Source organism: Talaromyces stipitatus, genomic scaffold (genome assembly GCF_000003125.1).
Source record: "Talaromyces stipitatus ATCC 10500 scf_1105507295479 genomic scaffold, whole genome shotgun sequence".
NCBI classification, from domain to species: Eukaryota; Fungi; Ascomycota; class Eurotiomycetes; order Eurotiales; family Trichocomaceae; genus Talaromyces; species Talaromyces stipitatus.
Genome location: NW_002990124.1, coordinates 1 through 24,922, shown reverse-complemented (window position 1 = coordinate 24,922; position 24,922 = coordinate 1). Strand labels below are relative to the sequence as shown.

Here is a 24,922-nt window from a genome sequence, read left to right as displayed (position 1 = left end):
GGAAGATACAGAACTCAATACATACAATCTTGCTAGTCACTTCTTTTCTTTGATCCTAGTAAAACACTTTTCAAGATTGGCCTGGAATAAACCGACTAATCCGACAACTCATAGGTTTCCTCGGCCGGAAATAATAAATAGTCATGTCCGCCTTAAAACCGAGCCCTCTGCAGGGACTAGGGCCATTTTGGAAGTGAACGAAGAAAGCCCCACCACCGGGCCCGCGTCTTGTCGACCAGCTACCAAAATGACGTCCGTCAGTCATGACGCGGACCCTTCTTACCGGTGGAAGTGGCTTCATTGCCGCTCACATTCTCGATGCGCTGCTTAAACGCGGGCATTCTGTCGTGACCACCGTCCGCTCACAGGAAAAGGCAGAGCAGATCAAGACATCCCACCCAGGTGTCTCAAAGGAGAATCTGGACTTTGTGATTGTGGCTGATATTTCTGCGCCTCATGGTAGCTACATATTTATTTATCCCTTTTGGTCGAGCTTTCCAATTTGAATGGCCCACGTGAACTAACTGTGGAACTGTATATGATATCCAGCCTTCGAACGGGTGGTCGTTTCTGATCCCCCTTTTGAGGCTGTGATCCATACAGCCAGCCCGTTCCATTTGCGTGCTCAGGATGTTAAGAAGGATCTCCTGGATCCAGGTTTGTGCCCCAGATTTCTCAAAAATCTACCTGGAAGACTACTTGCTTATGAGATTGCTCTTCAGCTATCAATGGCACTGTTGGTCTCATCAAGGCCGTCAAAAACAACGCTCCATCAGTCAAGCGAGTGATGGTTACATCTTCTGGCGCCGCAATCATGGGCTTTTCCAAGCCTCAGACATATACTTTCACAGAGGTAACAACTTTATTAATCTCTTAAAACATATATCCCGTACCCATGCTAACCTTAACCAAGGCGGATTGGAACAACATGACCTGGGAAGAGGCTACCTCCAACCCCCTTAATGCCTACCGCGCAAGCAAAGTTTTCTCTGTAAGTTCACAGTTTCAACGCCTGGATTCGACCACAACGCTGACCACTCCATAATTAATTAGGAGAAAGCTGCATGGGACTTTGTGGAAAAGGAGAAGCCCCACTTTTCCGTCACAAGTGTAAGTCAGACAAAATAACCCATGATACTATCAAAAGGGTCCAAGTACTTAACACTCACACACATATTACTTGTCAGATAAACCCACCCATGGTCTACGGTCCTATAGTTCATCATATCAAGAATCTTGATGGACTCAATACTTCCAACGAGCGCATTCGCGACATTGCCTTTGGTAAAGCAAAGGATAGCTGCCCATTCACTGGGGTATTCCTGTGGGTGGATGTCCGTGACCTGGCATTGGCACATGTTCTGGCAATTGAGATACCTGAGGCAGCTGGCCAGCGGTTCTGTGTTTCTCCAGGACAGTATTCCAACAAGGACATTGTGGAATGTATCCGGGAATCATTCTCTGAACTCCGAGGCGGTTTGCCGACGGGAGACGCATTGAAACCGGGTGATTTCCCACCCACAGGATGGTATGGATATGATAATACCAAATCCAAGGAGGTCTTGGGCATCAGCTATCGACCATTGAAGGAGTGTATTGTCGACACGGTGAACAGTCTTAACCCGTTTGTCAATAAAGGCGAAGGCAGATAAGATAGCATTTGAAATACAAGTGAGGTGAAGCTTGCTAGAGATTGCATTAGAATTAGTCGTCAGCTGTCAGATTGATGGTGATCCGACAATTTAAGATATGTTTACGCCAAGGGGACTCAACGTGCCTTGTCGTAGGGTGGATGAAGCTGCCGTACTGTAAGCAAAGCTCTCAATTAAATGGCTTTCCGCGATCGCCACAGCTAGCTGAGCTCCTCGTATCTCCTTTTGTTTCTAAATTTCCCTGCGGGTTGGGAAATGCGTACCATAACTGAATCATGCGATCTTGTGCTGTCAAAGCTGGCTCTGCAAAAATGTGGTCGAGATCTAGATGGAGAATGGTACAAAGGACCGGCCTGTTGGCCTAGTCATGGACAGCAACCTGACACTCGTCATATACCTTTTTGCATTGATAGGTCTGGGGGTTCCTACCGTCCTGCTCTCGACACGACTCAGTGCCGAAGCTGTCAGACACTTGGTGCAAAAAACACGGACAAGCACTATCCTCGTCCCGGCACGGTTGGATGGCACGGCTGGTGAGGCCCTGTCGTCATGGGATACGAATGATTCTCCTCCGCCTTCGAAGTACTATCCTGCTGCGTACAGGAATTTCTTGACCGAAGAGGCATCGTCATCCACTGCGTTCTCACAGAACAACGTCAGCCGTAAGAACCAGCTTGTCTCGGAATCGGACTGTAACGTGCTCATTCTGCACTCGGTGGGACGACAGGTCTGCCTAAACCAATTTATACCTCTCATCGGAATTATCTCAGCTTTGCTCTTTGCCATGAGTTCGAAAACGATGAAGAAATGCTGTCGCCAGCCCTATCAACATCTCCGCTGTTCCACGTAGGTAGTCCCGCTCAATTCTCTCCCTCTATATTGATGAGAAAGCGACTGACCAGGCCCCTCTTACATGGATTTGGATTGCTGCCACCATGCCTGTCATTGTGCGTAGGGAAACCGTTCTGCCTTCCAGAGGTAGGCACCATCTTCACTGGTCCGTCGATAACGCAGCTCTTGCGGAGCAGTGGAGCAAAATCGCTGCTTACAGTGCCATCAATTCTCGAGGAAATCGCTCTGCTACCAGACAATGAGGAAATCCACGCTCTGCAACAGCTACACTTTATCGCTTTTGGCGGCAGATTGCCCAAAGAGACCATTGGCGACAAATTAACAGCTGCCGGAGAACACCTGCCGGAGTGAAGCTCCTCAACCACTACGGCGCCACCGAAACGGGACCTTTGGCTTCACTGTACGTGCCCCAACCGGGTTATGATTGGCATTATTTCAAGCTGCCACAGATATCCGGGACGTGCTAATATTTGTCTCGAACCCATCGGTGACGAAAAACATAAACTGGCGAGTCAGTGGAAACTGAGTCTACAGCCAGTAGGCTGGAACGAACGATTTCCGATACAGGATATCCTCGTTGCTCGTCTATCTCCAGATTCTGATAATAAGTAAGTGCTGGGGCGAAGTGATGATCTTATCCCCTTGGCGACGAGTGAGAAAGTCTGTCCGACGATCGTTGAACCCATGCTGGCTTAAAGCGGGGCCGTCAAAGCTGCGGTAGCATTCGGGGACAGCCAGTTTGAAATCGGAGGGTTGATCGAACCGACGGTTTAAAATCTCGTCTGCAGAGGAGGATACATTGAAGTCCACTCTCTGGCCAATTATTCAACAGGCTGGAGAGAAGATGGATTTCCACGCTCGCATTTCGTCTCCTCAGGCAATCGTTCTGGTGCAGGGAGTCTCCCTCGGTCCGATGAAGGTACGGTCTTGCGACGAGAGGTCTACCAGCGGTTTGAAAAGGAGATTGCGGAGGTTTACGGTAAACTCGACGCGGTGATAGACTATTCGGTTCCCCAGCTCCGAATAGACTCACTTGAGGGCGACCTCCGCAAGCTCATCAGCAAGAATCTGAAGTGGACAAACAACAGTGAGTGGAGAGTGGACGGATGAACGGGACTTTTTCGAACTGGCCATGGATAGCTTCCAAGCGACCATATTGCGCAGGTTGCTCATATCATCTATAGCGACGGGGGCTCTAAGGTTTCAAGCGATCGGGATTTTATCTACCAACATCCGTGCGTTGCTAGACTTGCCAAAGCCGTGAGAGAGGGATTCCAAACTCAAGCCGCAGCATCAATGGACAGTAGTCTCCTCGAACGGTTCATCGACACGTACTCCCAGCAGCGGCAGCAGCAACCCAACGTGTACGGCGACAGCGACATCGCGACCGTCCTCCTAACCGGAGGCACAGGTAGCCTCGGATGAGCAACAAAGTGTCTCTTCTCACTGAGACTCGGAAATATTTTCACAGTATGATGATGCGTGCGTTATTTGACATTCTGATCTTCAGTCTTAGCCCTTGAGGGGATTGGCATGACAAGTGCGCTATGTCTGCACATGTTATAGTATTTCAGCCAGCCACTAAAGTAACGCTAGACTTTTCCTTGACATGGCAATCTATTTTATTGGGCGACAGCTGTAATTCTTAGTTACATTCCTCCCCCGTTCAGCTATATAGGCGAGTTGTTTTTAGGTCTCCGACTACACTACGAACCCCTCTTTTTTAAACTCCACAAACTCTGATCAATCGTGAGATTCCGCCAATTGCTGGATAACCTTACCTAGCTAATTTAGGTAAAGTAATATTGCTAAGGTGATACCGAGGTTGTTTGCGGAATGCTCCGTACCCAGATTTGAGATAAAAGTCATTATAGAGGACTAGACGTGTTCAGTTACCATTAGTCCATAGATCATCAAGTTGATGGCTTCTGTTATGGATATAAAACGCGTATAACATAAATCTGCCGGCTCTGCTCAGCTCATTTCGAATATCGTTTGTAAGATATCGATCACCTTTATTTTCAAAGCCACATCTCTGCTGTTTAAATATGACTTCAGTTAAAGATCCAGCTTACAACACTATCTCGACTGAACTTGGTTCTTACACCCGCAAGTTGATCAAGCCGATCCAATGGGAACCAAAAATCGAAGCATTCATCAAAGAGGTTCAGGAAAACGGCTTCGTAATTATTCGAGATGCCTTCAGCATGGCCGATATTGCTGAGACGAAAGTAGAGTTGACCCAATTAGCCAGCAGTGGACGAGGTGGGCCTGCTGGCACCAAGGGGCGGAACGCGTTTGAGGGCTACCAGACAGGACGAATATATGCACTTTTGGACAAATCTAGAATCTTTGATAAATTCATATTGCATACAGATGTCATGGCCTTGAATGACTTTTTCCTGGACCCAGGTTTTCAGATAAATGCCTTTCATAGCGTTTCTATTCAACCCGGGGAGCAACCTCAGACGCTACACCACGACGATGGGCATATTACAGTACCACGGCCGCATCTACCATTTGGAACAGTAAGTATACAACCAAAATTGCCTTGACGTCACGTATGTGGCTCACTTTTGAAATGTGGGTTATCATTACTGACTTCGACATTATAGGGTGTCATTGTTGCTCTAGACGCTTTCACCGAAACGAACGGAGCGACTGTTGTCGTGCCAAAGTCACATCTTTGGGACGACAAGCGCCGGCCGGATAGAGGTGACACACTTCCAGTTGTGATGGAAAGTGGAAGTATGGTATACTTTTTAAGTACACTATGGCATGGGGGAGGTGGAAACAGTTCTGGAGAAACACGAGACGCCTTGAACATGCAGTACTGTCAACCCTGGATACGTCCGTTTGAGAATCACATCCTCGCTGTTAGCTGGGACAAATTAAGCCAGATACCTCCCAAATTGGTTGACATGATGGGCTACAAAGTTGCAATCCCAATGGTCGGTCATGTAGAGGGCTCCAGTCCGCTCAGCGCAGTTACTCGTCGTCTTGAAAAGTATCACAAACAGAAGTCACCGACGGAGGCAAAACTTTAGCTATGAGCAGCGTCTGGATATCCAGATTTCATGAATTCCGAATATGTGAATCTCTGGCTCATTGATCAATATGCTTTACACACCTCCGGCTAGGGCTACCTAGCTATGGAGTTTGGTTGTTAGTTAGCAAGAAAATCCCTCTTTAATATACGAAGATATCCCATAAAAATTTCCAAAATAGACGCGTAATAAGAATCTGAGATGTCTAGAACGTGTGCAGTCCAGGGATATTCGAGCCCCTAAAAGCACAATATAGCAGGCATTGATATCACCACTTCTGCAGACGAATCAAATTTGAGGAAATGGAGGTCCTTTTCCACCTTACTCGCTAGCAGGACCCTGATATAACTCCGACAGTGGTGTTTAGTGATTGGACTCACTCGGGGGCGGCACTACGTCCTTTGTTGCGTATGCTGACTGAATAACTTTGAAGCGTCGCGAGTCGTTCATAGTAACCCTAACCCTTACCACATAAGACAGTCACCTAATTCCACCAAGCGGGGCGTACAACCCTAAGATTACCCCAGAGATCTCAAGATGTATGTTAAAAAATGATTGGTAAAAAATACAGATGGCATCAATTGGTGCTATTGCTTTTATCAGCTGATGACAGACAGAGGGCAAATACGGCCGGACAAAGCTCGGCATTTCTTTCTACAAAAATACTGTTGCAAATTATTAGCGCAACCCAGCCCTATCAAAGACGCACGTGGGAACAGATTTGAATATGATCCTCCGAATTAAGGTTAACCACAGTCGTATGACGGCTGGAAGCCTTGACTTCAATATAAATATCTCCATTTTCTCTACATATATTCAAGACTCCTACACATCGCCTTTACGCCACCTTCAGTTTACTCGAAACTTGTCTCAACGTCTAAAGCTAATAATAATACGTACCTCGAACTCTACATCACCATGAGTGTCGTCGCTGCCGAATCGCGAGGTTTCATTGACTTTTACACAAAGTCTGGCTCTACCAACGGGGCCAAGATTGCGATTATTCTCAACGAGCTTAGGTACCTGCGTTTACTTCAAAGCCCAAATATCTCGGTACCGAACTAATGATTTACAGCCTCACGTACCGACTTCATAAGGTTGACAAAGCACCAAAGGATACAGAGGCATATCGCGCAATCAGTCCCAACAGTCATTTCCCAGTCGTAGTAGACATCCATCCCGATGGTTTCAAGGTCTCTCTCGACCAAACTGGTGCCATTGCACAGTACTTGATTAATGAATACGACCAAGACCATACCATATCTTTTCCCAAACGGTCACCTGAAGAGATCGAGGCGACCAACTGGTTCTTTTTTGGAGCGTCGCGTGTAGCTCCTTCTCACGACGAGGCAGTCCACTACAAGAAGGAAGCCCCTGAAACCATTCCGTACAGCATTGACCGATTCCAAAACAAGACCCTGGGTCTATTCTTTGCACTGGAACAGCGTTTAGAAAAAACGGGTGACTATCTCGTGGGGCATAAATTGTGTGTACTACCCATATTTCAGGTTTCAAATCAGCAATTTACTGATAATCTACGCAGCTCAATCGCAGACATTGCTCAGATTCCGTTCGTCGTCGCTGCTGAAGAGGCCGGAATCAACATAGAACGATTTCCATACTTAACATCCTGGTATGAAAAGGTTCTATCACGTCAGGGTGTTAAGAAAGGACTCTCCGTTGCTGGAATTGAATTTTCGGCGTAGGTTTTTCTTTTCCTTTTTTTCTCTGGATTTTAAGCAATTTGAATGTCGGTGTTTGCTTGCAATGATGATAAATGTTACTCTGATTAATGAAACTTCTATTTTAACCACCCTAACCCTCAAATTTCAATTCGTATGCCTTGTGTGGTAGCTTAGCAGTATTTGTAGAACATCGAATGTTGGGTAAGAAAAAGTACTGTTAGATAACGCCGGATTGTAACTACTAACTGGAACAGGTATATAGTGGACAGAAAGTTTCCACGTCAAATACTCCATCGATACAGGGGACCAGGAGTCAACCACCATCCCTTGACCGTAGAGAGTTGTATAACCCTACCTCAAATTACCAATACTCTGACACCTTTGCTATCCAGCTTCACTCGTGGGGTGAAAAAGTCATATTTGTAACGAATATCCGTCGCGTCGGTTTGATACAAGGTGTAATCGAATCTTCCGAATGTCATGGACATGGCAAAGAAAAGTTCGGCCCACGCAAGACTAAAATTTCGGTCACATCTTAGACTTCTGTCCTAAAGTAACCCAAGAAAGGACTTGAACGCTAGATGACTTACTTAATTCCCAAACACCGTCGAGGCCCCTTCCCAAAAGCAACCAGGTAATGATCAAGGGGTTTACCATCAGGGGCCTTAGGATCGTTGAGCCATCGTTCCGGATTGAAGCGATGCGAGTCGGGAAATATGCTTTCGTCATGATGGACATCCACGATGGTCATGCTAACCTTCGTACCTTTGGGTATTATGTATTGATTCTTATAGTTCAAGGTCCGATCAGGGTGCCTCCGTGGGTTACGTGCAGACAGGCCATATGAGAGGCGGAGAGATTCTTGGATGCACGCTCTCAGATAAGGAAGTTTCTCGAGCTCGAGTAATGAAGGAATCTCATGATCCCCTGCGGGTAATGAATTGAACAACTCATTCTTGAGCCTACTATAGATCTGCGGCGTGTTGACAATGTGGAAGACACCAACACAGAGAGCGAAGGCCGTTGTTTCAACTCCAGCAGCAACCAGTATATTGGCTTCGTCTGCCAGTCGTTGATGTGCTTTGTCATATGCTGTCAGATTTTCCGATGCCAGTATTTCACTGAAGATAGTTGTCTTCGAAATCTGTTCTTTTCCTTCTTCCGGCTTTGACCTGGCATGAGTCTCAATTGTACGGCCTATTATCGACCATTGGTCCTCGAAAAGCAGTGCATTAGTTTTCCGAATTATTAATGTTCTTTGATAGAGTGGTAGAAAGGGTTGTGTTATGGATAGAGACCTACCCTTTTCAGGCGCAATAAACTTAACATACTTGGTTGGGCCTTTTCGATCCGTGTATCTGGTAAAGAGTTCATCGCCTCAGAAAGTTTCAGTCAGATGAATGCATATTACCCAGAGAGGAGAAACTTTACAGAAATTATCCACGGAAAGAATGATGCCACATGCGCTGAGCTACCAATCGCCATAAAAGCCTCATGAAACGATTCGAAGTTCAGTGATTCGAGTTGATTGTAACTGAATCCAAATGCGTATTCCATGATCATGTCGCCCGTAAAGGCAGGTAGCATATCTGTCATTGATAGCGGTCTTCCGGTCCCCTTGAAGCCGGAAATTCGCTCACATAGTAATTCAGTACGTTGCTGAATGAGATGTTCCAGAGACAATATGGAGCGCCGAGAGAACCTTTCCGTTACATTAGCTGACTTGACCACTTTACGAACAATAGCAAAAAAAAAACAGATTATCACATTGGGTTTAAAGCTCCACGTCGCCTTCGATGGGAAGCAGCATCTATTGTCGTGAAAACAGATGACGGGCTGCCAAACTTGACATTCCATCCGGGCTTTTCCACGTGTAAATTTTTGGCATAAAGTTCATCATAGAATTCGATATCTCGGATGTGAATCTCATCAGGAGCAACCCGAATAATGGGACCTGACCAAGATATTTTGTTACCTATTAATGCACCCAGCGTATCCAAACATAGTGAAACGTACCATATTGGTCACGTAGTTTGTCAATATGGAAGGAATACTGCCCACTCAGGACAATCTCATAGTAGGCCTCATACCATTTCGTTAGTGCAGCGAATCGAGGACCAGGGATATGTGACAAAGGACTGAAATATAGGCGATATATGGATCGAATGACAAGATAAACCGTCCACACCAAGATAGCAAAGCACAATACCTGCGGGAGCATGGGGGAAATAAGCCTGGAACCACTCATTTCTAACCAAGTCATGTTGAGCTCTTTACGAGACAAAAGCTCTCGGCAATGGCAAGGAAAAGAAGAGGAACACAATGCATACAATACGGATTAATAGTTTCTTCCAACTGTACTAGATGGCAATGGAAAGTTTACACTAAGCAAGCCATGTCACTCTTTATACTAGTAACTTAGTTTCTTGAATAACTCTAATCAGGTCTGGCTCGCCGGTCGAAGCTGTCAACTCGTTCCACGCCTGATAGGGAGGGTGTTGCTCCAACACCAGCTTCTCGCTTGCCCTGGACTGTAAAAAAGATAAAATTTTGCACTCCGCTGACATCAGAGGCCTAGGCGGCTTGGCCGCTTTCAGTGCACGGTAAATCCCTCGTCATCAATTATACGCCAGCTAAAATAATAATTGGCCAATAATTGCGCACACTCTCAAGTATTGTGGATGTATCGTAGAGACACGGACGGCACGGGACTGTCGAACGCACGGAACAGCCCGTTGTTTGCTCCAGTTTACAACGAGAAATTGCCAATCATATTAAAATGCTACCAGTTATCAGTGGATATTAATATATGGAATATCCAACCATTCCCACATGAACTGAATCCACTCGTTCGGACAATCTGCGCGAAACCAGTTACGGATTAAATGGCGGAGACCGGATACCATATAAGGTATGGACAAGACGTAGAAACAAAGTGTTGAACCCGAACGTGATTCTTTGTCCGGTAGTTCACTAGGTGGATATTTGTCTTCTTGTCTTTCTTTGCCAAGTCTTTAGTCACTTCTTGACAATGTCCAATATTTTGTGAGGCTTCTATCTAGGCTCTTGTCATATACTACTCCGTACCCGCTGTGGAATTCGTCTCCATAGATCACCGGAAGCCGTGAGATCTATATATTATATAACGATGCAAAATGCCTGAAAACGCTGTTGACGAAGATCAAGCTCCTACAGCTAGTGATAACGAAGGCGTTTATGCCGGCCCACCTCCATCGCATCTACAGGCAATCGAAGTCGATTCCAACACTCATAGCGATGATAATGACTCTGCCCTCGATTCTGAGTTGGGTTCAACCACCAGCACCTCGATCGTATCATCGATTCAAGACTATGAATACGCCAACGGACGACGATATCACGCCTATAAAAGAGGCGCATATCTACTCCCCAATGATGAAGCGGAGCAGGATCGCCTTGATTTGCTACATCACGTCTTTTTACTTGCCCTTAATGGTCATTTGTTCATATCCCCTCTTTCTACTCCGCAACGGATTCTCGATATTGGCACCGGAACGGGTATCTGGGCTATTGACATTGCCGATGAATACCCTTCTGCGCAGGTGATCGGTATCGATCTAAGTCCAATACAACCGGGATGGGTACCACCCAATGTGCAGTTCTATGTTGAAGATGCAGAAACCGAGTGGATGTATGCTGATGATGATTCTTTTGACCTTATTCATACTCGAGTAATGGGTGGAAGCATCGGTGATTGGGACAAGTTTGCCAGCCAGTCTTACACCCATTTGAAGAGTGACGGTTGGCTTGAACTCCATGAACCACAATCCTGGGTAGTTTCAGATGATGATAGCATGACACGCTGTGAATACACCACTCAGTTTCAGACCAAATGCGTGGAAGCTGCGAAAAAGTTCTGCAAGGATATCAATCTAGCCCACTCACATAAACAGAGACTGCTTGACACGGGCTTTGTTGATGTACAAGAAGATATAATCAGGGTAAACTTGTCCCCTTTGCAGTCTTATATTACAGGTTTTCGTTTCCGCTTTAATTTCGGTTCCTTTAACATGCTGTACTTAAACTGGAGGGTTAACTGTTTCTTAGTTACCTCTCGGATCTTGGCCTAGAGATCGTCGACTCAAAGAAATCGGCCGCTTCTGGCTTGAGCACATGGTTGCCGGAGTTGAAGTTTATACCCTCGGCTTCATTGGCAAAGTCCTAGGATGGAGTGAAATTGAGTGTCGTATGCTTATTGCCAAGTGTACAGAGGAGTTGAGGGACCGCAAAAATCATTTATATGTAAACTTATATGTTGTTCGTGGACGTAAGCCTTAATGGCTCTGCTTCTACAAGGTAATACCAGTGAGTGGAGTTAATTTATTGATTTATAGCGTAGCTAATGTGGTTACAATATACTAATTATATGTCCTGGGAGAGAGATTTCAGCAAAATTCGTGCTGCCAGTAAATCTAAGCCCAGTTATGATGCTGATAGGACAAAAAGAGCCATTTCTATATACATTCAGGATGGCCTGTATAACGCCAAGCTACGTGAATGATTACCCTTACCAAATGCGTCTCGACAGAGCAGATGCTGCGAATCAGTATCATGCAATATGAAATGTGGCCATACCATAGATTCAAGACTATGGTAACGATTAGAAATTGCATATGTTTGACTACCTAAAACGAACAAAGAGAGAAAAGTGAAAAAACAGTCTTACAATAGTCCCGAGGTATCGAATACAACTAAGTACTTACTTATCCGCAGTCCGCAGACAAAGACGACTTAGACCACCAGTCTTCAACCTTACTTTCCTCATGGGTCCCACAGTCGCATCTTGGTGATTTGATTTTCGATGTCCGACGTCGCCAGGTTGAAAAAGTCGTTTAGAATGACAAGGAGATGGTTGTCACCAAAGTGCGGCTTTGCATTTGTACACAACCAGTTCAGGGTCTTGGAATCAGCGTTCGCCTTTTGGGCCAAAAGAACGCGATTGTGAAATGTGATTGCTGCTCCAAGGGCAATAGCGTTTGAGCTCGTTATTGTCTGGCACCGTAAATATGTCAATGCAGTGCCTTCCTGTTTGTCCCCTGACATGCTGTTGAACTCAGCGACGATACCTGAGCCGTCGGGGACGATATGGTGTTCCGTTGCATATTCATCGTAAGGTTTGTTGATGCTAGAGCCTTCGTTTTTGGAAGACATAATCAGGCGCTTGTTGTCCTGACGCAACGGCTCATGCTAAGCCTCGCCCCAGTTCTTCCAAGTGAACCAGATCACAACGGGTTTATTTCGCTGCGCACACAAGAAGCTAACGGCATACTCGAGAAAGCTACGGATTGTTTTGTTCGGGAAGGACATTATGATGAAAGTACAGATCATTTAGGCCAGCCAAGGAGCGCAAATGTGGCTCAAGCAAGTCGGGAACCTCGCACTTCGAAGAAACGGGCACCCGTGGCCAGTTGGTCTTTCATGCCGTCCTTCTGGTTACGTGACGTAACTTCCATAATTCCTAACGCCGTCAGCGCGGCTATCGGACCCAAATGTCCCACAAAGCCGAGGGGACAAGGACTGGAGTGAGAATTTCGCTCATAAAAGCAGCAGGGCTCAATACAGATGGTATAACCCGACACGTGTCCATGTTATTAAAGCCAAGACTATGAGCTGCAGGTAGAATGAATCGATGAAAAGGCTTCTGTGCATTTACTGATCTTGGAGGTGTGAGAGCTGCCATCAACTGAAAGCGTTCTAGAGCGACTGTAACATAGCGAGGCAGGTTCGCAGTCGCATAGTTTCCGGCATCATAGAAAGTATCTTGGATTATCAAGCCATCAACAACGGCAATCTTCTAGTCACTAAGTTCCTTATCTATATCCCCCTTGCCTAGGTTGCCCGTGTAAGCATTGATGTCCTGCCATTGAGAAACCAGCATTTTCCCATTGAGCACCGGAAGGAGCTCAAATTTCAGCGGTACCATTGCTGACTTTCATCAGGGGCTCGTATCGTGTTTGGCAGGGTGGTAGCATCCCTAACAAAGAGATTGATTCCATATTTCAATCAATGATCTCAACTTCCTGCTGACGAGATTCACTGTAGAAAAGAGAAAATCCAGGGCTTTTACGATATATCGAGGAGCTTCAGGGCCCGGTGGCTCTGGTAACCCAAACATTCGATATAGATCGTCTGTCGAGTAATATTCCATGCCCGTCAGGCTAAAACGATATCTAAAATCAGTTAGCAAACGTATACCAATGTAGGATAGCTACTTCAATAATCTTGAATCTCATACCTCCATGGCACGCCCATTGGGTGTGAAGGTCCGCTAGTGCCTTGGTAACTTAATATCCGGCTCGACGCGAGAGTGATAGACTCATCCTCGAAGTGAGGCTGTTGGGCAGCTGAGAGGTAGAGGGGCCTAGAACAGGAAGTACAAGACATATATGATGCCCGTCTGGTCCGCTTATAACAAAACTTTCGTGCTGAACGCCAGAATTCGTTATATTATTACAGGTTCGTGTGGCATTTAGCCTCAAGAGGCTCTTAGATCCAATCGTAGTCGATGCATCAGCGATCGCAATTTTGAGAGCAACCCATGTTTCCTTTATCTTGTCACGTGCAAGCCAGACGGTAGAAACTCCGCCGAAACCGAGCTTATACACAACTTTGAAGCGCTTATCGCAGTAAAGGTCTCCCAGATGAACAGGATGGAAACTGCCCGGTCGATACATCTCGAGATCTTCGGAGTCAAAGTTGACGAGTAGGAAGCGAAACGAGCCGACAGAGTCGATATCTTGATCATTTGATGGAGAGGAGATGTTGGTCTATGTTCTCGGCTCGGGCAAGAGATTTCTTGACTGAAAATATCAGAGTCCATTGACAGTTTATTTGTAGTGCTGCCACGGTCAGGCTCATAATTCTGTCATGTTTAGAGGTGAGTAAGATGCTGTTGGAGTTTGTATTCTATGTTTTCCTGCAGAGTCGCTTGGTTTTAATCACGCCTTGAAAGTAGATGGAAGTTCCAGTCCGAGTTCAAGCCCCGCATTCGTTGGCGCTGTTGGTATGTACAAGCCCATGGTAGCCTAACATATAGAACGATCTATCGAGATGATAATAGTAAAGCACCGCTAGGTCAAGAATCTGATTGTATAAGACGAAGTAGCTTAAAAGTCAATATATACGTGTCCCGGTTTTCACCGTCACCAAGAAAACTTGGTTAAAACAGCGCAATAAATCCGGTCATCCAATGACAAGTGCAAACTGCCCTTTTCCCTTAGTAACACGGAAATCCCACTCGTAATCCTTGTACTCTTCGCGGGCTTTCAAAGTGACTGGGAAAGGTTCACCAGGTGGCGTCACAGTTGAAACTACCGAGCTCAGATCCAACTTGGGATCAATCCACGGAGAAGATCCTGCTGGAAAGAGATCAAAGCGCATAATCATGGCTGCCGCAAACGAAATGATCTCACCACTGGCGAAATGTCGTCCAGGACAGATACTCGGTGAAACGCCGAATCCCAAGAATCCGCCTAACTTACGAGGCTTTGATTTCAGATAGCGATCAGGCACGAAATCCTTCGAGTTATCACTCCAGACATCAGGGTGAGAGTGCACTGGTCGTACTGGGATGTATGCTATAGAACCTGCCTTGAGCAGATATTTGTTGTCAAGCATCATATCCTCGTACACAAATCTGGTGGATGCCCCCGAAGCTCTGAAACGCAATGATTCCTGGAAAGTTGAGACGAGCAGTGGACATTGGTCGCGCAGATCTGCAACGTCGATAATAGCGTTATGTCCGTCAACATGCAACGCGTTGTTTTTAATTTCTCCTCGCAATTGCTCCAGCAACTTTGGGCGAGAAAAAAGATCGAACATAAACCAGAACGTTGTGGGAACAGTGTTGGATAACAGACCAAGGCCCATACTAGCCTCAATTCGCGCAACTTCTTCAATTGGTATTCCGTTCGTGACATGCACATTGTACCTAGCATGGGCAAGCACAGATGCATGTTTTAGACCATCTGCCTTATAGTACTGAATAAAAGCACGAACGAGAGTCTCACGGCCTTTCCAAGCCTTTCGGGCTGTTATTTGTGGTACGACTTTGGGCATTAGCTTACCAACACCGGCCTCAAATTCCCTATGTTCATAGGTCAGTTTCAATAAACCAACTCTTAGTCATTATCATATTTACCAGAAACAGTCCTGGACAGCTTTGTCTTTGAATGGACTTAGCGGGCCCCATACAGAGTCGGTGCTTGCGACAGTCATGGCTTCTTTACACCACTCAAAGAGGTCAAAGGACGTTTGCCCGTACTGCAGAAGCCCATCGAGCCACAATTTCAAACCCTTAACCATGGCTTCATTCATCCCATCTAAACCTTCTCCTAGAAGAGCAGGGTGCATGGCTTCGACCATGAGCTGGTTGACGCCTAATCCACCACGTTTCTTTTCTAGAAGAGCGTGACAGGTCGCGGGCGAGCAGCCAGCGATGCGACTTGCAGCCACGTCTAAGAAAGGATCAAATGATATATTGCGAGAATTACGTTGGACGGCTAACATCAGAGAAGGGGCAGTTATCACATAGCTCTTAGCTCCTGGAATATTGATGGTGAATATGGGCAGATCACGATGTTCCAAACTATTGAACTTGAGTTAGAGTGCATCTACAGGAAGTAAGTATTTTCTTCTGAGCCGCACATACCTGATTTTAGTGTAGTATGACAACCCGTTGCGCACTAGGTTAATGATATGCCCTACAGCAGGAATGGTAGGCTTGATCTCGGGTGGCTCGCGGGGATCGACGTTCTTCCGTGATACGATCCATAATGTGATTATTATCAATCCGACAGTGAGAAGAACTCGAGACAGTGGAAGACTGGTGACCAGCTCCTGGAAATTGTTGGCCAACATGTTAGCTGAGAATTGGCAGTCATGCAAGACTGTAACTGCCTAATCCAATATGCATGCAAAATCAACGAATATACGGTCGTCCCTTAAAGTTGACCCGACAAGATCCAATCCATGGTTTTATTCAGGCTTTTGTAGACAATAGCAGAGAGGTGACAAGAGGAACAAACCATTTCGCGACGGAGCTTCGCGATAGCAAGAAGCGATCAAAACATCGCTTGCTCACCGCCTTGATGATACTCACAGCTCTGATTGGACCGAGCTTCTGCCAGGCTCTCCATGTCAAGATACGCGTCAGCCTCTGGATGAGAAAATGAACTTATTGGACACTTTCGCAAACAATTCTCTGTCAGAATACGAGAGTGGAGTCCTACTATTACTCATGCTTCATTCAATTTTTAAGCTGATTTCTTTCCATGTACTCCGTAGAGCCGAACATATTTGGATTATGCTGATCTCGTATAAACTTATTTCCGGACGACAGCGGAAATTGGCTGACTAATAGATGAAGCCAATTGGAACACGCCATTAACCATGCTTATTGTCAGATAATCTAGACTACAAACGAGGCAGAGAGATTCGATGTTCGATCTTACAGGTCTAAAAAGGCACCTAGATTTCAGCCCAATGTTTACCCCTCATGATAGCTCACAAATCACCCCGCCAAAGATGTTTATAAAAACCCAGTTTGAAAGTTGATGAACAGACAGAAGAGAACGGAATACATACAATCTTGCTAGTCACTTCTTTTCTTTTCATCCTAGTAAAAACACTCTTCAGGATTGGCCTGGAATAAACCGACTAATCCGACACTTATCAACTTACCTTGATAAGGCACCCTAGAACATCTGGATATGCAACTGGCGAATATACTTAATGGTTTCTGTCACTCCATCATATATCATATGCCCATTCTTACGAGAAAATCCAGCACGCGGGAAATGATGCCCAGTAATCCATGGATGTAAGCAACTCACACTTATTTGTCGATGTTTAAATCGATTATACATATCCATGAATGACTAGGCAGAATATTAAAATTCCCGGCTCCTAGACATTCTCTACTTGCGATTTGGTACTTCCACGCGCGAACTAAATAAAATGCTTTATACGTTAGTTTTATTAATATCCTCTAAGCTGGTCAGTGGTCTTCCAGAGAAGGTGTCTAATCATGACCATCCGGATGGCTACTACCTATTATCATAGTTCCTAATCGAACCCCCGATGATTAAGGTAGGACAGCCGCTCTTCAAGATGTTGAAGGTGCTTACCACTCCAACGAGGACAATTCGAATACATTCATTGTTCAGGACACAGATATCGCAAGGCAAAATCAGCCTCGTTCTCGGACCAATGCTTGAGATCGAGGAGCTGCCGAATACCGTAAGTGTTTCCCGATTTGGAAATAATAAACGAATCATATGCACTGCCGACGTGAGACCTAGCCCTAGCAGGCTGAATCAACTTATCGACGGCTGGCACTGCCACTCGTAGTTTGCAATTTGAGAATATAAAGGATATGTTTGGCAGCGTCCAGAGGCTCCTATGTAATTCTCAAATTTTGAACACTCTCCCTGAACCCCGCAAAAATGGAGAGCTCAGTTGGGAAGGAAAACCCTTTTTCACAGGATTCAATCACTCAAGACAATAATATATCCCACATACAGACACATTCCCAGTCGGATAAGACCGCCCTTGTCATTCATATGAATAAAGAAAACGAATCAATGAACGCCATCACGCCAACTGAATGCATTGATCACCTTAAGTTTCTCGCCGCCGTAGCAGAATTACAACGCAGCATCAGGTCATCAGACGGGCTGTTTGGGATTAATGAAATAGGGGAGCTTGCTGACATGCTCAATGATGCGGATATTCGAGCCCGCATGGAAGAAAAGAGATGGCAAGTGTATGTTTCTCGTGCCGTGGACCGTTTCAGGGAATGGTGGGTGAGTCTACCGAAATATAAAAAGCAGCCGACAGTAATGTCATTGAAACGATATGAGATGAATCCATTGACTTTGGATGACAACATTGGTATCTCTTTGAGTGAACCAGAACTTCCTCCTTTAGGTGAGCCAGTGGTCTTCAGGAAGTCATTGTCTATGGCGCTAAATGATCCTTGCATAGATATTCTCATGGTTTGGCATTCCTTCATGCTAAATCCTCGTGCGTATCTAGAAGACTGTTTCCGGCAGGCAAAAATGAATTTATGGGCAACTCCATTTCCATGGGATTTAGTTACCCAATGCATCTCAATGGACGATGAGAAACGGTATTACTACCACCCAAGTGAGAAGGCTCACCAGCAATGGAATATCCGGACCGGTAGGAAATGGGACAACCTTGAGGATCCGCTTCATCATGCACTCAAATGCCCTTTCTGCCACAAGAAGACTCGCGTTCTCTGGACGAAAGCACGTATCACCATGTTAGATCCCACTAGGGCGTCCCTCCGAGGCATGACCCCCGGCTTCGAAAACGCCGATGGCTACGCCGACAAGTCTTTTAGTATTTCATGCTCTGGCTGTCATGAACAACTGGATCATGATTACTTGTCCTTTATCAAGTTCAGAATTGACAACATCGCATTGATCAAACAGCATTTACCTCTTCCAGGAACGCTATACGATCCCAATGGAGTAGTGAAAACCTCAGAAAAAGGAAAAGTCAAGTGGCCTCAACTCACTCCAAACTATCTTTTCTTAGATTCTGGCCGTGAATTTGGCGACAGAATGGGAAATCGAGCAAACGAATGTCGATCTGTTCGACAACTCGCCGATTTGATATATGAACATGTCTATCGTCACAACCGAAAGATCCAGGTCTTGGACATGGACTCTGAGTTGGCTAATAGCGATATGTTTGATTTGCCTGAAGATATGTTCAACACATCGAAAGGGAAAGGCCGTGGTACACTACGTCGCATGATGTCTCGGTATTGGGGTAACTCTTCCATGTTCGCAATTGACCTTGTGGGAGCAGTCATCAGACAAGGGAGCTTTGTACAGAAGATGCAGAAACTCAATTGGCTTCACTCGCGCTCAGTGTCGGCCTTGCATCCACTTATGGAGAAATTCATCACAAAATACTACATCTTCTGGAAAATTATTGTGGACAACCCTTCACAAATGGTCGTCCCTACGTTGGACGTTGACCTTGTATGGCATACTCATCAACTGAACCCAAAAAATTATTACACTTATTCAATTAAAACGACGGAACGAAGAAAACCGGTGCGGTTCATTGACCACAATGATAGGATTGACGAGGGCCGGCTATCCGACTCCTTCGAATGGACCGTTAGGCAATACCGCAAGGTTACGGGTGGTGAGCTCTATAGCGAATGCTTCTGTTGGTATTGTGAAGCGACACGAGGAAAGAGGCTCTTTGAGAAGCTGTCATTGTCATCCAAAAATATTAAAGAACTGGACCAACCAAAAAACGAGAAGAACGATACCACATCGAGCTTAGAAGAGAATGTGTCAACGCATATTTCCCCCCATAACGCGGTGAGAGCGCCTGATCAAGTTCCACGTCGGAGCAGACAAAGACTCGAAAGAATTATTCGGGAGCACCATAGACGAGATGCAGTCAATGGAAAGGGGTTAAAGACGAACAAAAACCAAAACGAACGGACCACGCTTTTCGAGCTGTTCGAGAAAGATCCCCCGTTGCATCACGATGTATATATCAATAATCCTGCGTGTTTGAGCATGGGTAAAGATGCCGTAGGTAACTGTATAGGAGGGTCGTGTAGTCCTTCTATGGCGGCTGGTAGTTGTGGAGGCTCTACATTTACATCCCTTTGCGCATCAGGAGCTAAGAAACACGGCACAGGATTTGGTTATATGCAATACAGGGGAGCTGGGGGTGTAGGTGGAGGTGGCGGCGTTGGTTGTGGTGGAGGATGTTAACATGCATGTCAATAAACATGACTGCATTGCCTAAATACCATGGTGGATCTCTTGTAGATCTGGAAGTTCTAGGTGATATATCACAATAGTAAATATAAAATGTGTTGGTTGTAGTCATCTACATACCATCATGTTACCTGTGCACTCCTAGAAAAGAACTGCAATCAATAAGCTTGAGGAGTTATCAACATGATTTTGAGGACTGATTTCTGGTCGGATGTCGTCTTACCTGGGGTGAACATCATTTGGTGCTGATATTGCGTGATAACCGTTAGCTAGTCTGACTAGGTACAAATACAGCTTAATTTCTCTTACGGTTTTAAATTGTTTAATCACCTCTCCCCACTGGAATTCTTTAAAGACTAAGTACGGAACTTGCAGATAGGTTGGACCACAATTATTCTTATGAGAGACCGAGAAAAGCTGGACAGCAAGAGTCAATATTACTTTATTCGTGGCCAGAACATGAATCTAGCTTCCTCTTACCAGTCATCAATCTAGATCCAGCCGTCAAGTCACACCAACACAAGAAGTGTGTTCATTCACGGCACCAGATAGAGTCTCCAGTTGGCTTTGAAAGACTCTTGGCCTAGAGCTTGTCTTTCGTTTATCGGGCACTTTCGGGTAAAAACTCGAGGCATCGGCTTTTTTCTCAACTACTGTTGGTTTGTGGGAGCAATCGAGTGTGTGTGTGTGTGTGTGTGTGTGTGTGTGTATATATTTAACGGCCGTGGTTCGTGACTCGCACGCTTCCCACCGATCCCTACTGGGACATAGGCCGCTGAGGGGTAAGCCTCGGGTTTCGGGTCCTATCAGATTTATGTACAAATAAGAGACTCTTTGGCGCATTTCCATAGCTGCCGTGGTCTTACAGGGAGGTCCACTTTGAGTGGGTTTTAGGTATTTGTCAGCTGCAATGGTCTGCCTACACTCTATGACCTATTACTCCACCACTATTATAACTGAACAGTAAGTTTTGCAGAGAGAGAAAGAAAGAAGAGAAGAGAAAGAAAGAAGGAGAAGAGAAATATAAAGAAAAAGTAGGGCTGTCTTAGCTAGGTGCTAAGGAGAGGTTGGCGAGGGTAGATATCCTCAAAGAAGTGGGTCTCTGCTAGCCATGTGGCTAGCTTTTGTGCTCCTTTAGCAGTGCCTAAGAGAAAAGAGATGACCTCAGAAGAGGGCCTAGGAGGCTGAGAGGCTCATCTCTTAGCTATATGACAGAAGAAGAAGTGCAGAGGTGCTTTTTATGCTCTGCATTGGCAGAGAAGATAAGCATTATTATGGTTGAAGCGTTCATGGTAGTCTGTAAAGTCTCTATGACCAGTACAGGCCGTAATAACATAGCTGAGATCAAGTTGGTTGAGTTGAAGCTCCCCAGGGCGCTTAGGGGAAGTGGCTATTTCTAGATCTTGATAGCTCTATAGTGCCACCTTCTCCCATTGTGACTGAGCAGCGGATAGGGATTGAGTCTTGGCGTATCTCTTTAGCGAGGCGTATGAGGATTTGTGAGGAGTAGGAGGGATTGAGGCAGCTCCCTCTTTGGCAGCGAGATCAGCCGCTTTGTTCTTAGGGATTTTGGCGTGTCTAGGGACCCATCAGATTTGGACAGATCCACTTTTAGTGTGAGGAAGCCTTTTGCGAAGTGGCCAGGCAGCTACAAGGGTGCGGAAAGATTCAAAGATTTCTTGGAAAGATCCTGTAGAGGGAGATAGAAGGTGTATAGCAACTTCCAGGTTGTCAAGGCAGATCCATAGGTTGGTAGTAAATTAAGCTGTTGAGTACGCTATTGCTGCTTGAGCGCCAGCTAGAGCTGCTTCTACTTCTGCGTTAAAGACCTCTTTCCCGTGTCTGTATGAGAGTGAGGAGCAGAGGAACTAATGATGTGCTTGAAGTCCAATATAGCCACCCCCTGCACATCCGTCTGCTAGCCTAGATCCATCTGAAAAGATTATAATATCTGAGCTAGGGATAATATGTTAAAAAGCCATGAAATTAGCCGCTGCCTGTTCCTTAGTGCGTCCCATGGGAGCTTCTATTCAAGCTTAAGCATTCCCACAAGGCTCACGAGGGTGCCAGGGAGCGTATTGGAGAGGGTTTATCTGTTCAGAGTTTGAGAGGGCCAGTATATGGTGGGCAAATTGGCTGATTTGTCAGCCATTACTAGCGATCTGTTCTGCGCATCTTCGAAGTGGGTGATAAGGGTCGAGACGCCGTAGGCAGACAGTTGCAAGGAGGGCTATTTGATCTAGTTCGATTTCTGGTGGAGAGAATCCAGACTCTCGATAAAGGACTGGCTTTGGGGTTGTGCGGAAGACTGGAAGGACTGCTCTTGCGCCTATTAGTATTACTTTAGTTAGTTTCTCAAGATGTTCTCCAACTCGGTTTGAAATCTGGGAAGGTCCAGGGCGAGTACATCCTGGCCACCAGGTTTCTGCGCCATAGTATGCTTTATAGAGTACACAGGCTGATACAGCCTGCTATAGTAAATCAGGTTTGACTCCTCAAACAGTATTCCCTAGAGAGCAAAGAGCGTTGGCCATAGTAAGGGCTTTAGATGCTATTTCTCTAACATGCCATTTAAATGTTAGCTTTTTATCAAAGAGGATTCCTAGCCATCGTAGATATAGCCATTTAGTGTTTTCTGATATTATAATAGATTCAGCTTTCACTGAAGGTGTGTGGATTGAGTCCTAATCTGCTTTATATTAGGAGAAGTGAAGAAGCTTGTATTTATCTGATGCAAATATAATGCCCTCTGCAGCGCCCCAATTAAGAGCTTCTTAAAGTGAGTCTGATAAGGCTTCGCAATTAGTAGTAAGAGAAGTTGAGATCGCTAGGTTGGCTGTGTTGTCCGCGTAACCAAATCTATTCCTTAGGTTTCCTAGACGGAATAGAGGCGCTATGTAGAGCATGAAAAGAATGCTAGATACTAGGGATCCTTGTGGAAGACCGTAGGTAATGTCTGTTGAGGGGCCGATCTCTCGATCGAGTCGGATCTGAACTGATCTTCCAGTAGCGAAGGAGGCAATCCAGAGAACGAGATTGGTAGGCCAGCCCTGCTCGCGTAGTCTGCGGATCAGTCTGCCGGGAAGTACAGAATCAAAGGCGCCTTTGACATCTAGGGTAAGGAGTGAGGCAGTCATGCCTTGATTTAGCGCTTATTCAATATCATGTGTTAGGCATGTGGTCAGGTCAGTTGCAGATCTTAGTGGGAGAGCCCCAAATTATTGCCTTGCTAATACTTTATGGTGTATAGAGATCCATGCCATATTCCATGCCACCAAGCGCTCCAGTCCTTTGCCAAGTACTGATAGGAGAGCGATTAGTCTGTATAATCTAGATAAAGACCAATTAGTCTTTTTTGGTTTCTAGATGATTGCTAAGATTGCGTGTCGAAAGCATTTAGGATGATAACCAATCTTTAGGCACCCTTGATATAGCATTAGTACCTTATCTTTGATCAGAGGCTAGGCTACTTTGAGTATGCAGGTTGGGATTTCATCTGCGCCAGGGGCTGTGTTTCCTGCCTGAAGTACTGACTCCTCCACTTGTAGCATCGATATATCTGGGAAGTAGAGACTAGTGGAAGGCACTGCTGGGGAGTCCAGAGGTATGTCTCCTGCCTCTGCCAAGTTCTGGAGAAGATTTTGGACTAGTACGTCTCATTTCTTGTGTATAGTAACTACTGGGAAGCTGTTGGGTCTCAGTGGATCCTTCAGTGGAGGGCTTCGGAAGGTGCCTGTAGACTTATGCTATTTACTCATATTGAAGACATCCTTTATTTGTGTTGCCGTAGAGAGCTTATCTTACCAAAATTGTTGTTGAGACCATCTAGTTATCCTACGGAAGTCTGTCTTTGAGCAGAGGCCTAAGCGGTAATTGTGTAAAGCTTTCTTGCAGTCTTCATTCCACCATGATTGTCCTATGCCTTATGTCATGGTCCTCTTAGTAGAGCCTCTATATGCTCCTTGAGTTGCAGATGTCAGTTTTTCAGTAAGGGCATCAAGATCTTCTTCTGTTGCGGCTGAGCTCTCGGTGCCAGCGAGATTAGAGGCGAGGAGCGAGAGGAAGGAGGTATAGTCTAGTGTGTTAAATCTCAGTTTCTAGGCTGTTTCCTTGTATCTCTGATCACATGGAACAGTGGTGATTAGTAGTTGATGATCTGAGGTTGCATCTAAGTGGCTCGCTATGCTAGCTTTGGCTCCTGCGAGTGCCAGAGGGCTTGAGGCGAAACTGAGGTCTAACATGTTACCCCTTTCATATGTGGGACAGTCTATATCGGAAATGAGTACTAGACCCTGGAGATCCAGCCAGTTGATAAACGGCTCTGCAAAAGTTGTAGGGCTGCGTTGTAGCGAGGGTTGCCATCTGTTGTGTAGTAGGTTAAGATTGCCTACAAGTATCGTTGTTTGAGGGAAATACACCTCTGGCAGGGTTGTGAGAGCTTTCGCGGCTTCACCTGCTCTGCTGCAGCCTGCTGAGGCATTATAGATGTTAACTATCAGAGCGGACTTTCCTATAGACGAAAAAATCTGAAGGAACAGGAGATCCAAGACTTCTTTAGTATTAGTTGTAAAGGGGCGTAGCTGGGAGGTCCGGATACCTTTCTTCTTTCGGACATAGATAAGGACTCGTGGTTGACCACTTATTGCCCAGCTATCAGTTGGGGAGAAGTATTCATATAATAGATGTTTTTTAGTGATCTGTCAGCTGAGGTCTTTGAATGTATATAGTTCTTGGATTAGGATAATATTAATGTCGCTAGTGTATGCCAATGTGAGGGCTATTTTATATGCGTCTGACGCGTGCCCTACATTTAACTGTAGGATTTTGAGAGGCGCCTTTTGAGTTGGATAGTGATAGATTATAGCTCC

The 24,922-nt window shown here is 45.6% G+C and overlaps 12 protein-coding genes across 12 annotated transcripts, besides 3 other annotated features; 7 read left to right on the top strand and 5 right to left on the bottom strand.

Moving 5' to 3' along the window:
* Positions 1 to 241: 241 nt before the first annotated feature.
* Positions 242 to 1,652, top strand: TSTA_007470 (dihydroflavonal-4-reductase, putative; the record flags this gene model as incomplete). The annotated part of the gene is made up of 6 exons (XM_002488728.1): positions 242 to 459; positions 550 to 657; positions 723 to 853; positions 914 to 991; positions 1,054 to 1,110; positions 1,188 to 1,652. The coding sequence occupies exons 1-6, from the start codon at positions 264 to 266 to the stop codon at positions 1,650 to 1,652; spliced, it is 1,035 nt and encodes a 344-aa protein (XP_002488773.1). The 5' UTR covers positions 242 to 263.
* Positions 1,653 to 1,980: 328 nt separating this feature from the next.
* TSTA_007460 (uncharacterized protein) lies at positions 1,981 to 2,855 on the top strand (the record flags this gene model as incomplete). Its single annotated transcript, XM_002488727.1, has 2 exons — positions 1,981 to 2,314; positions 2,608 to 2,855. The coding sequence occupies 2 exons, from the start codon at positions 1,981 to 1,983 to the stop codon at positions 2,853 to 2,855; spliced, it is 582 nt and encodes a 193-aa protein (XP_002488772.1).
* Positions 2,856 to 3,348: 493 nt separating this feature from the next.
* TSTA_007450 (uncharacterized protein) lies at positions 3,349 to 4,031 on the top strand (the record flags this gene model as incomplete). The annotated part of the gene is made up of 2 exons (XM_002488726.1): positions 3,349 to 3,423; positions 3,645 to 4,031. The coding sequence occupies 2 exons, from the start codon at positions 3,349 to 3,351 to the stop codon at positions 3,927 to 3,929; spliced, it is 360 nt and encodes a 119-aa protein (XP_002488771.1). The 3' UTR covers positions 3,930 to 4,031.
* Positions 4,032 to 4,552: 521 nt separating this feature from the next.
* Positions 4,553 to 5,551, top strand: TSTA_007440 (phytanoyl-CoA dioxygenase family protein; the record flags this gene model as incomplete). The annotated part of the gene is made up of 2 exons (XM_002488725.1): positions 4,553 to 5,032; positions 5,120 to 5,551. 2 exons carry the CDS (start codon positions 4,553 to 4,555, stop codon positions 5,549 to 5,551), a joined length of 912 nt encoding a protein of 303 aa, XP_002488770.1.
* Positions 5,552 to 6,396: 845 nt separating this feature from the next.
* Positions 6,397 to 7,367, top strand: TSTA_007430 (glutathione-S-transferase theta, GST, putative). Its single transcript, XM_002488724.1, has 3 exons — positions 6,397 to 6,570; positions 6,627 to 7,037; positions 7,095 to 7,367. Exons 1-3 carry the CDS (start codon positions 6,470 to 6,472, stop codon positions 7,255 to 7,257), a joined length of 675 nt encoding a protein of 224 aa, XP_002488769.1. The 5' UTR covers positions 6,397 to 6,469; the 3' UTR covers positions 7,258 to 7,367.
* A 225-nt stretch (positions 7,368 to 7,592) lies between these two features.
* TSTA_007420 (cytochrome P450, putative) lies at positions 7,593 to 9,499 on the bottom strand (the record flags this gene model as incomplete). The annotated part of the gene is made up of 6 exons (XM_002488723.1): positions 7,593 to 7,752; positions 7,827 to 8,433; positions 8,535 to 8,613; positions 8,668 to 8,938; positions 9,004 to 9,190; positions 9,253 to 9,499. 6 exons carry the CDS (start codon positions 9,497 to 9,499, stop codon positions 7,593 to 7,595), a joined length of 1,551 nt encoding a protein of 516 aa, XP_002488768.1.
* Positions 9,500 to 10,176: 677 nt separating this feature from the next.
* TSTA_007410 (uncharacterized protein) lies at positions 10,177 to 11,653 on the top strand. The gene is made up of 2 exons (XM_002488722.1): positions 10,177 to 11,216; positions 11,323 to 11,653. Exons 1-2 carry the CDS (start codon positions 10,392 to 10,394, stop codon positions 11,551 to 11,553), a joined length of 1,056 nt encoding a protein of 351 aa, XP_002488767.1. The 5' UTR covers positions 10,177 to 10,391; the 3' UTR covers positions 11,554 to 11,653.
* A 383-nt stretch (positions 11,654 to 12,036) lies between these two features.
* Positions 12,037 to 12,728, bottom strand: TSTA_007400 (uncharacterized protein; the record flags this gene model as incomplete). Its single annotated transcript, XM_002488721.1, has 2 exons — positions 12,037 to 12,462; positions 12,657 to 12,728. The coding sequence occupies 2 exons, from the start codon at positions 12,726 to 12,728 to the stop codon at positions 12,037 to 12,039; spliced, it is 498 nt and encodes a 165-aa protein (XP_002488766.1).
* A 1,495-nt stretch (positions 12,729 to 14,223) lies between these two features.
* On the bottom strand, positions 14,224 to 16,312 carry TSTA_007390 (cytochrome P450 oxidoreductase, putative). The gene is made up of 3 exons (XM_002488720.1): positions 15,926 to 16,312; positions 15,416 to 15,862; positions 14,224 to 15,361 (listed from the first exon to the last, which is right to left on the bottom strand). Exons 1-3 carry the CDS (start codon positions 16,132 to 16,134, stop codon positions 14,458 to 14,460), a joined length of 1,560 nt encoding a protein of 519 aa, XP_002488765.1. The 5' UTR covers positions 16,135 to 16,312; the 3' UTR covers positions 14,224 to 14,457.
* Positions 16,313 to 17,720: 1,408 nt separating this feature from the next.
* On the top strand, positions 17,721 to 20,048 carry TSTA_007380 (uncharacterized protein; the record flags this gene model as incomplete). Its single annotated transcript, XM_002488719.1, has 2 exons — positions 17,721 to 18,204; positions 18,262 to 20,048. 2 exons carry the CDS (start codon positions 17,721 to 17,723, stop codon positions 20,046 to 20,048), a joined length of 2,271 nt encoding a protein of 756 aa, XP_002488764.1.
* Positions 20,049 to 20,731: 683 nt separating this feature from the next.
* Positions 20,732 to 20,763: a microsatellite.
* Positions 20,764 to 21,030: 267 nt separating this feature from the next.
* Positions 21,031 to 21,086: a microsatellite.
* Positions 21,087 to 21,301: 215 nt separating this feature from the next.
* Positions 21,302 to 24,811: a mobile genetic element.
* On the bottom strand, positions 22,199 to 22,488 carry TSTA_007370 (uncharacterized protein; the record flags this gene model as incomplete). Its single annotated transcript, XM_002488718.1, has 2 exons — positions 22,199 to 22,438; positions 22,462 to 22,488. 2 exons carry the CDS (start codon positions 22,486 to 22,488, stop codon positions 22,199 to 22,201), a joined length of 267 nt encoding a protein of 88 aa, XP_002488763.1.
* On the bottom strand, positions 24,283 to 24,606 carry TSTA_007360 (uncharacterized protein; the record flags this gene model as incomplete). Its single annotated transcript, XM_002488717.1, has 1 exon — positions 24,283 to 24,606. A coding segment is annotated over one exon (324 nt), but the record flags the coding sequence as incomplete, so codon positions are not given.
* Positions 24,812 to 24,922: the final 111 nt, after the last annotated feature.

Coding starts and splice junctions, on each gene's coding strand:
- TSTA_007430 (XM_002488724.1), top strand. CDS start 6,470: ATGAGTGTCGTCGCTGCCGAATCGCGAGGTTTCATTGACTTTTACACA. Junction 6,571..6,626: donor ATTATTCTCAACGAGCTTAG/GTACCTGCGTTT, acceptor AATGATTTACAG/CCTCACGTACCGACTTCATA. Junction 7,038..7,094: donor TATCTCGTGGGGCATAAATT/GTGTGTACTACC, acceptor TAATCTACGCAG/CTCAATCGCAGACATTGCTC.
- TSTA_007410 (XM_002488722.1), top strand. CDS start 10,392: ATGCCTGAAAACGCTGTTGACGAAGATCAAGCTCCTACAGCTAGTGAT. Junction 11,217..11,322: donor TACAAGAAGATATAATCAGG/GTAAACTTGTCC, acceptor ACTGTTTCTTAG/TTACCTCTCGGATCTTGGCC.
- TSTA_007390 (XM_002488720.1), bottom strand. CDS start 16,134: ATGTTGGCCAACAATTTCCAGGAGCTGGTCACCAGTCTTCCACTGTCT. Junction 15,863..15,925: donor TCATACTACACTAAAATCAG/GTATGTGCGGCT, acceptor CAAGTTCAATAG/TTTGGAACATCGTGATCTGC. Junction 15,362..15,415: donor GCTGTCCAGGACTGTTTCTG/GTAAATATGATA, acceptor CTATGAACATAG/GGAATTTGAGGCCGGTGTTG.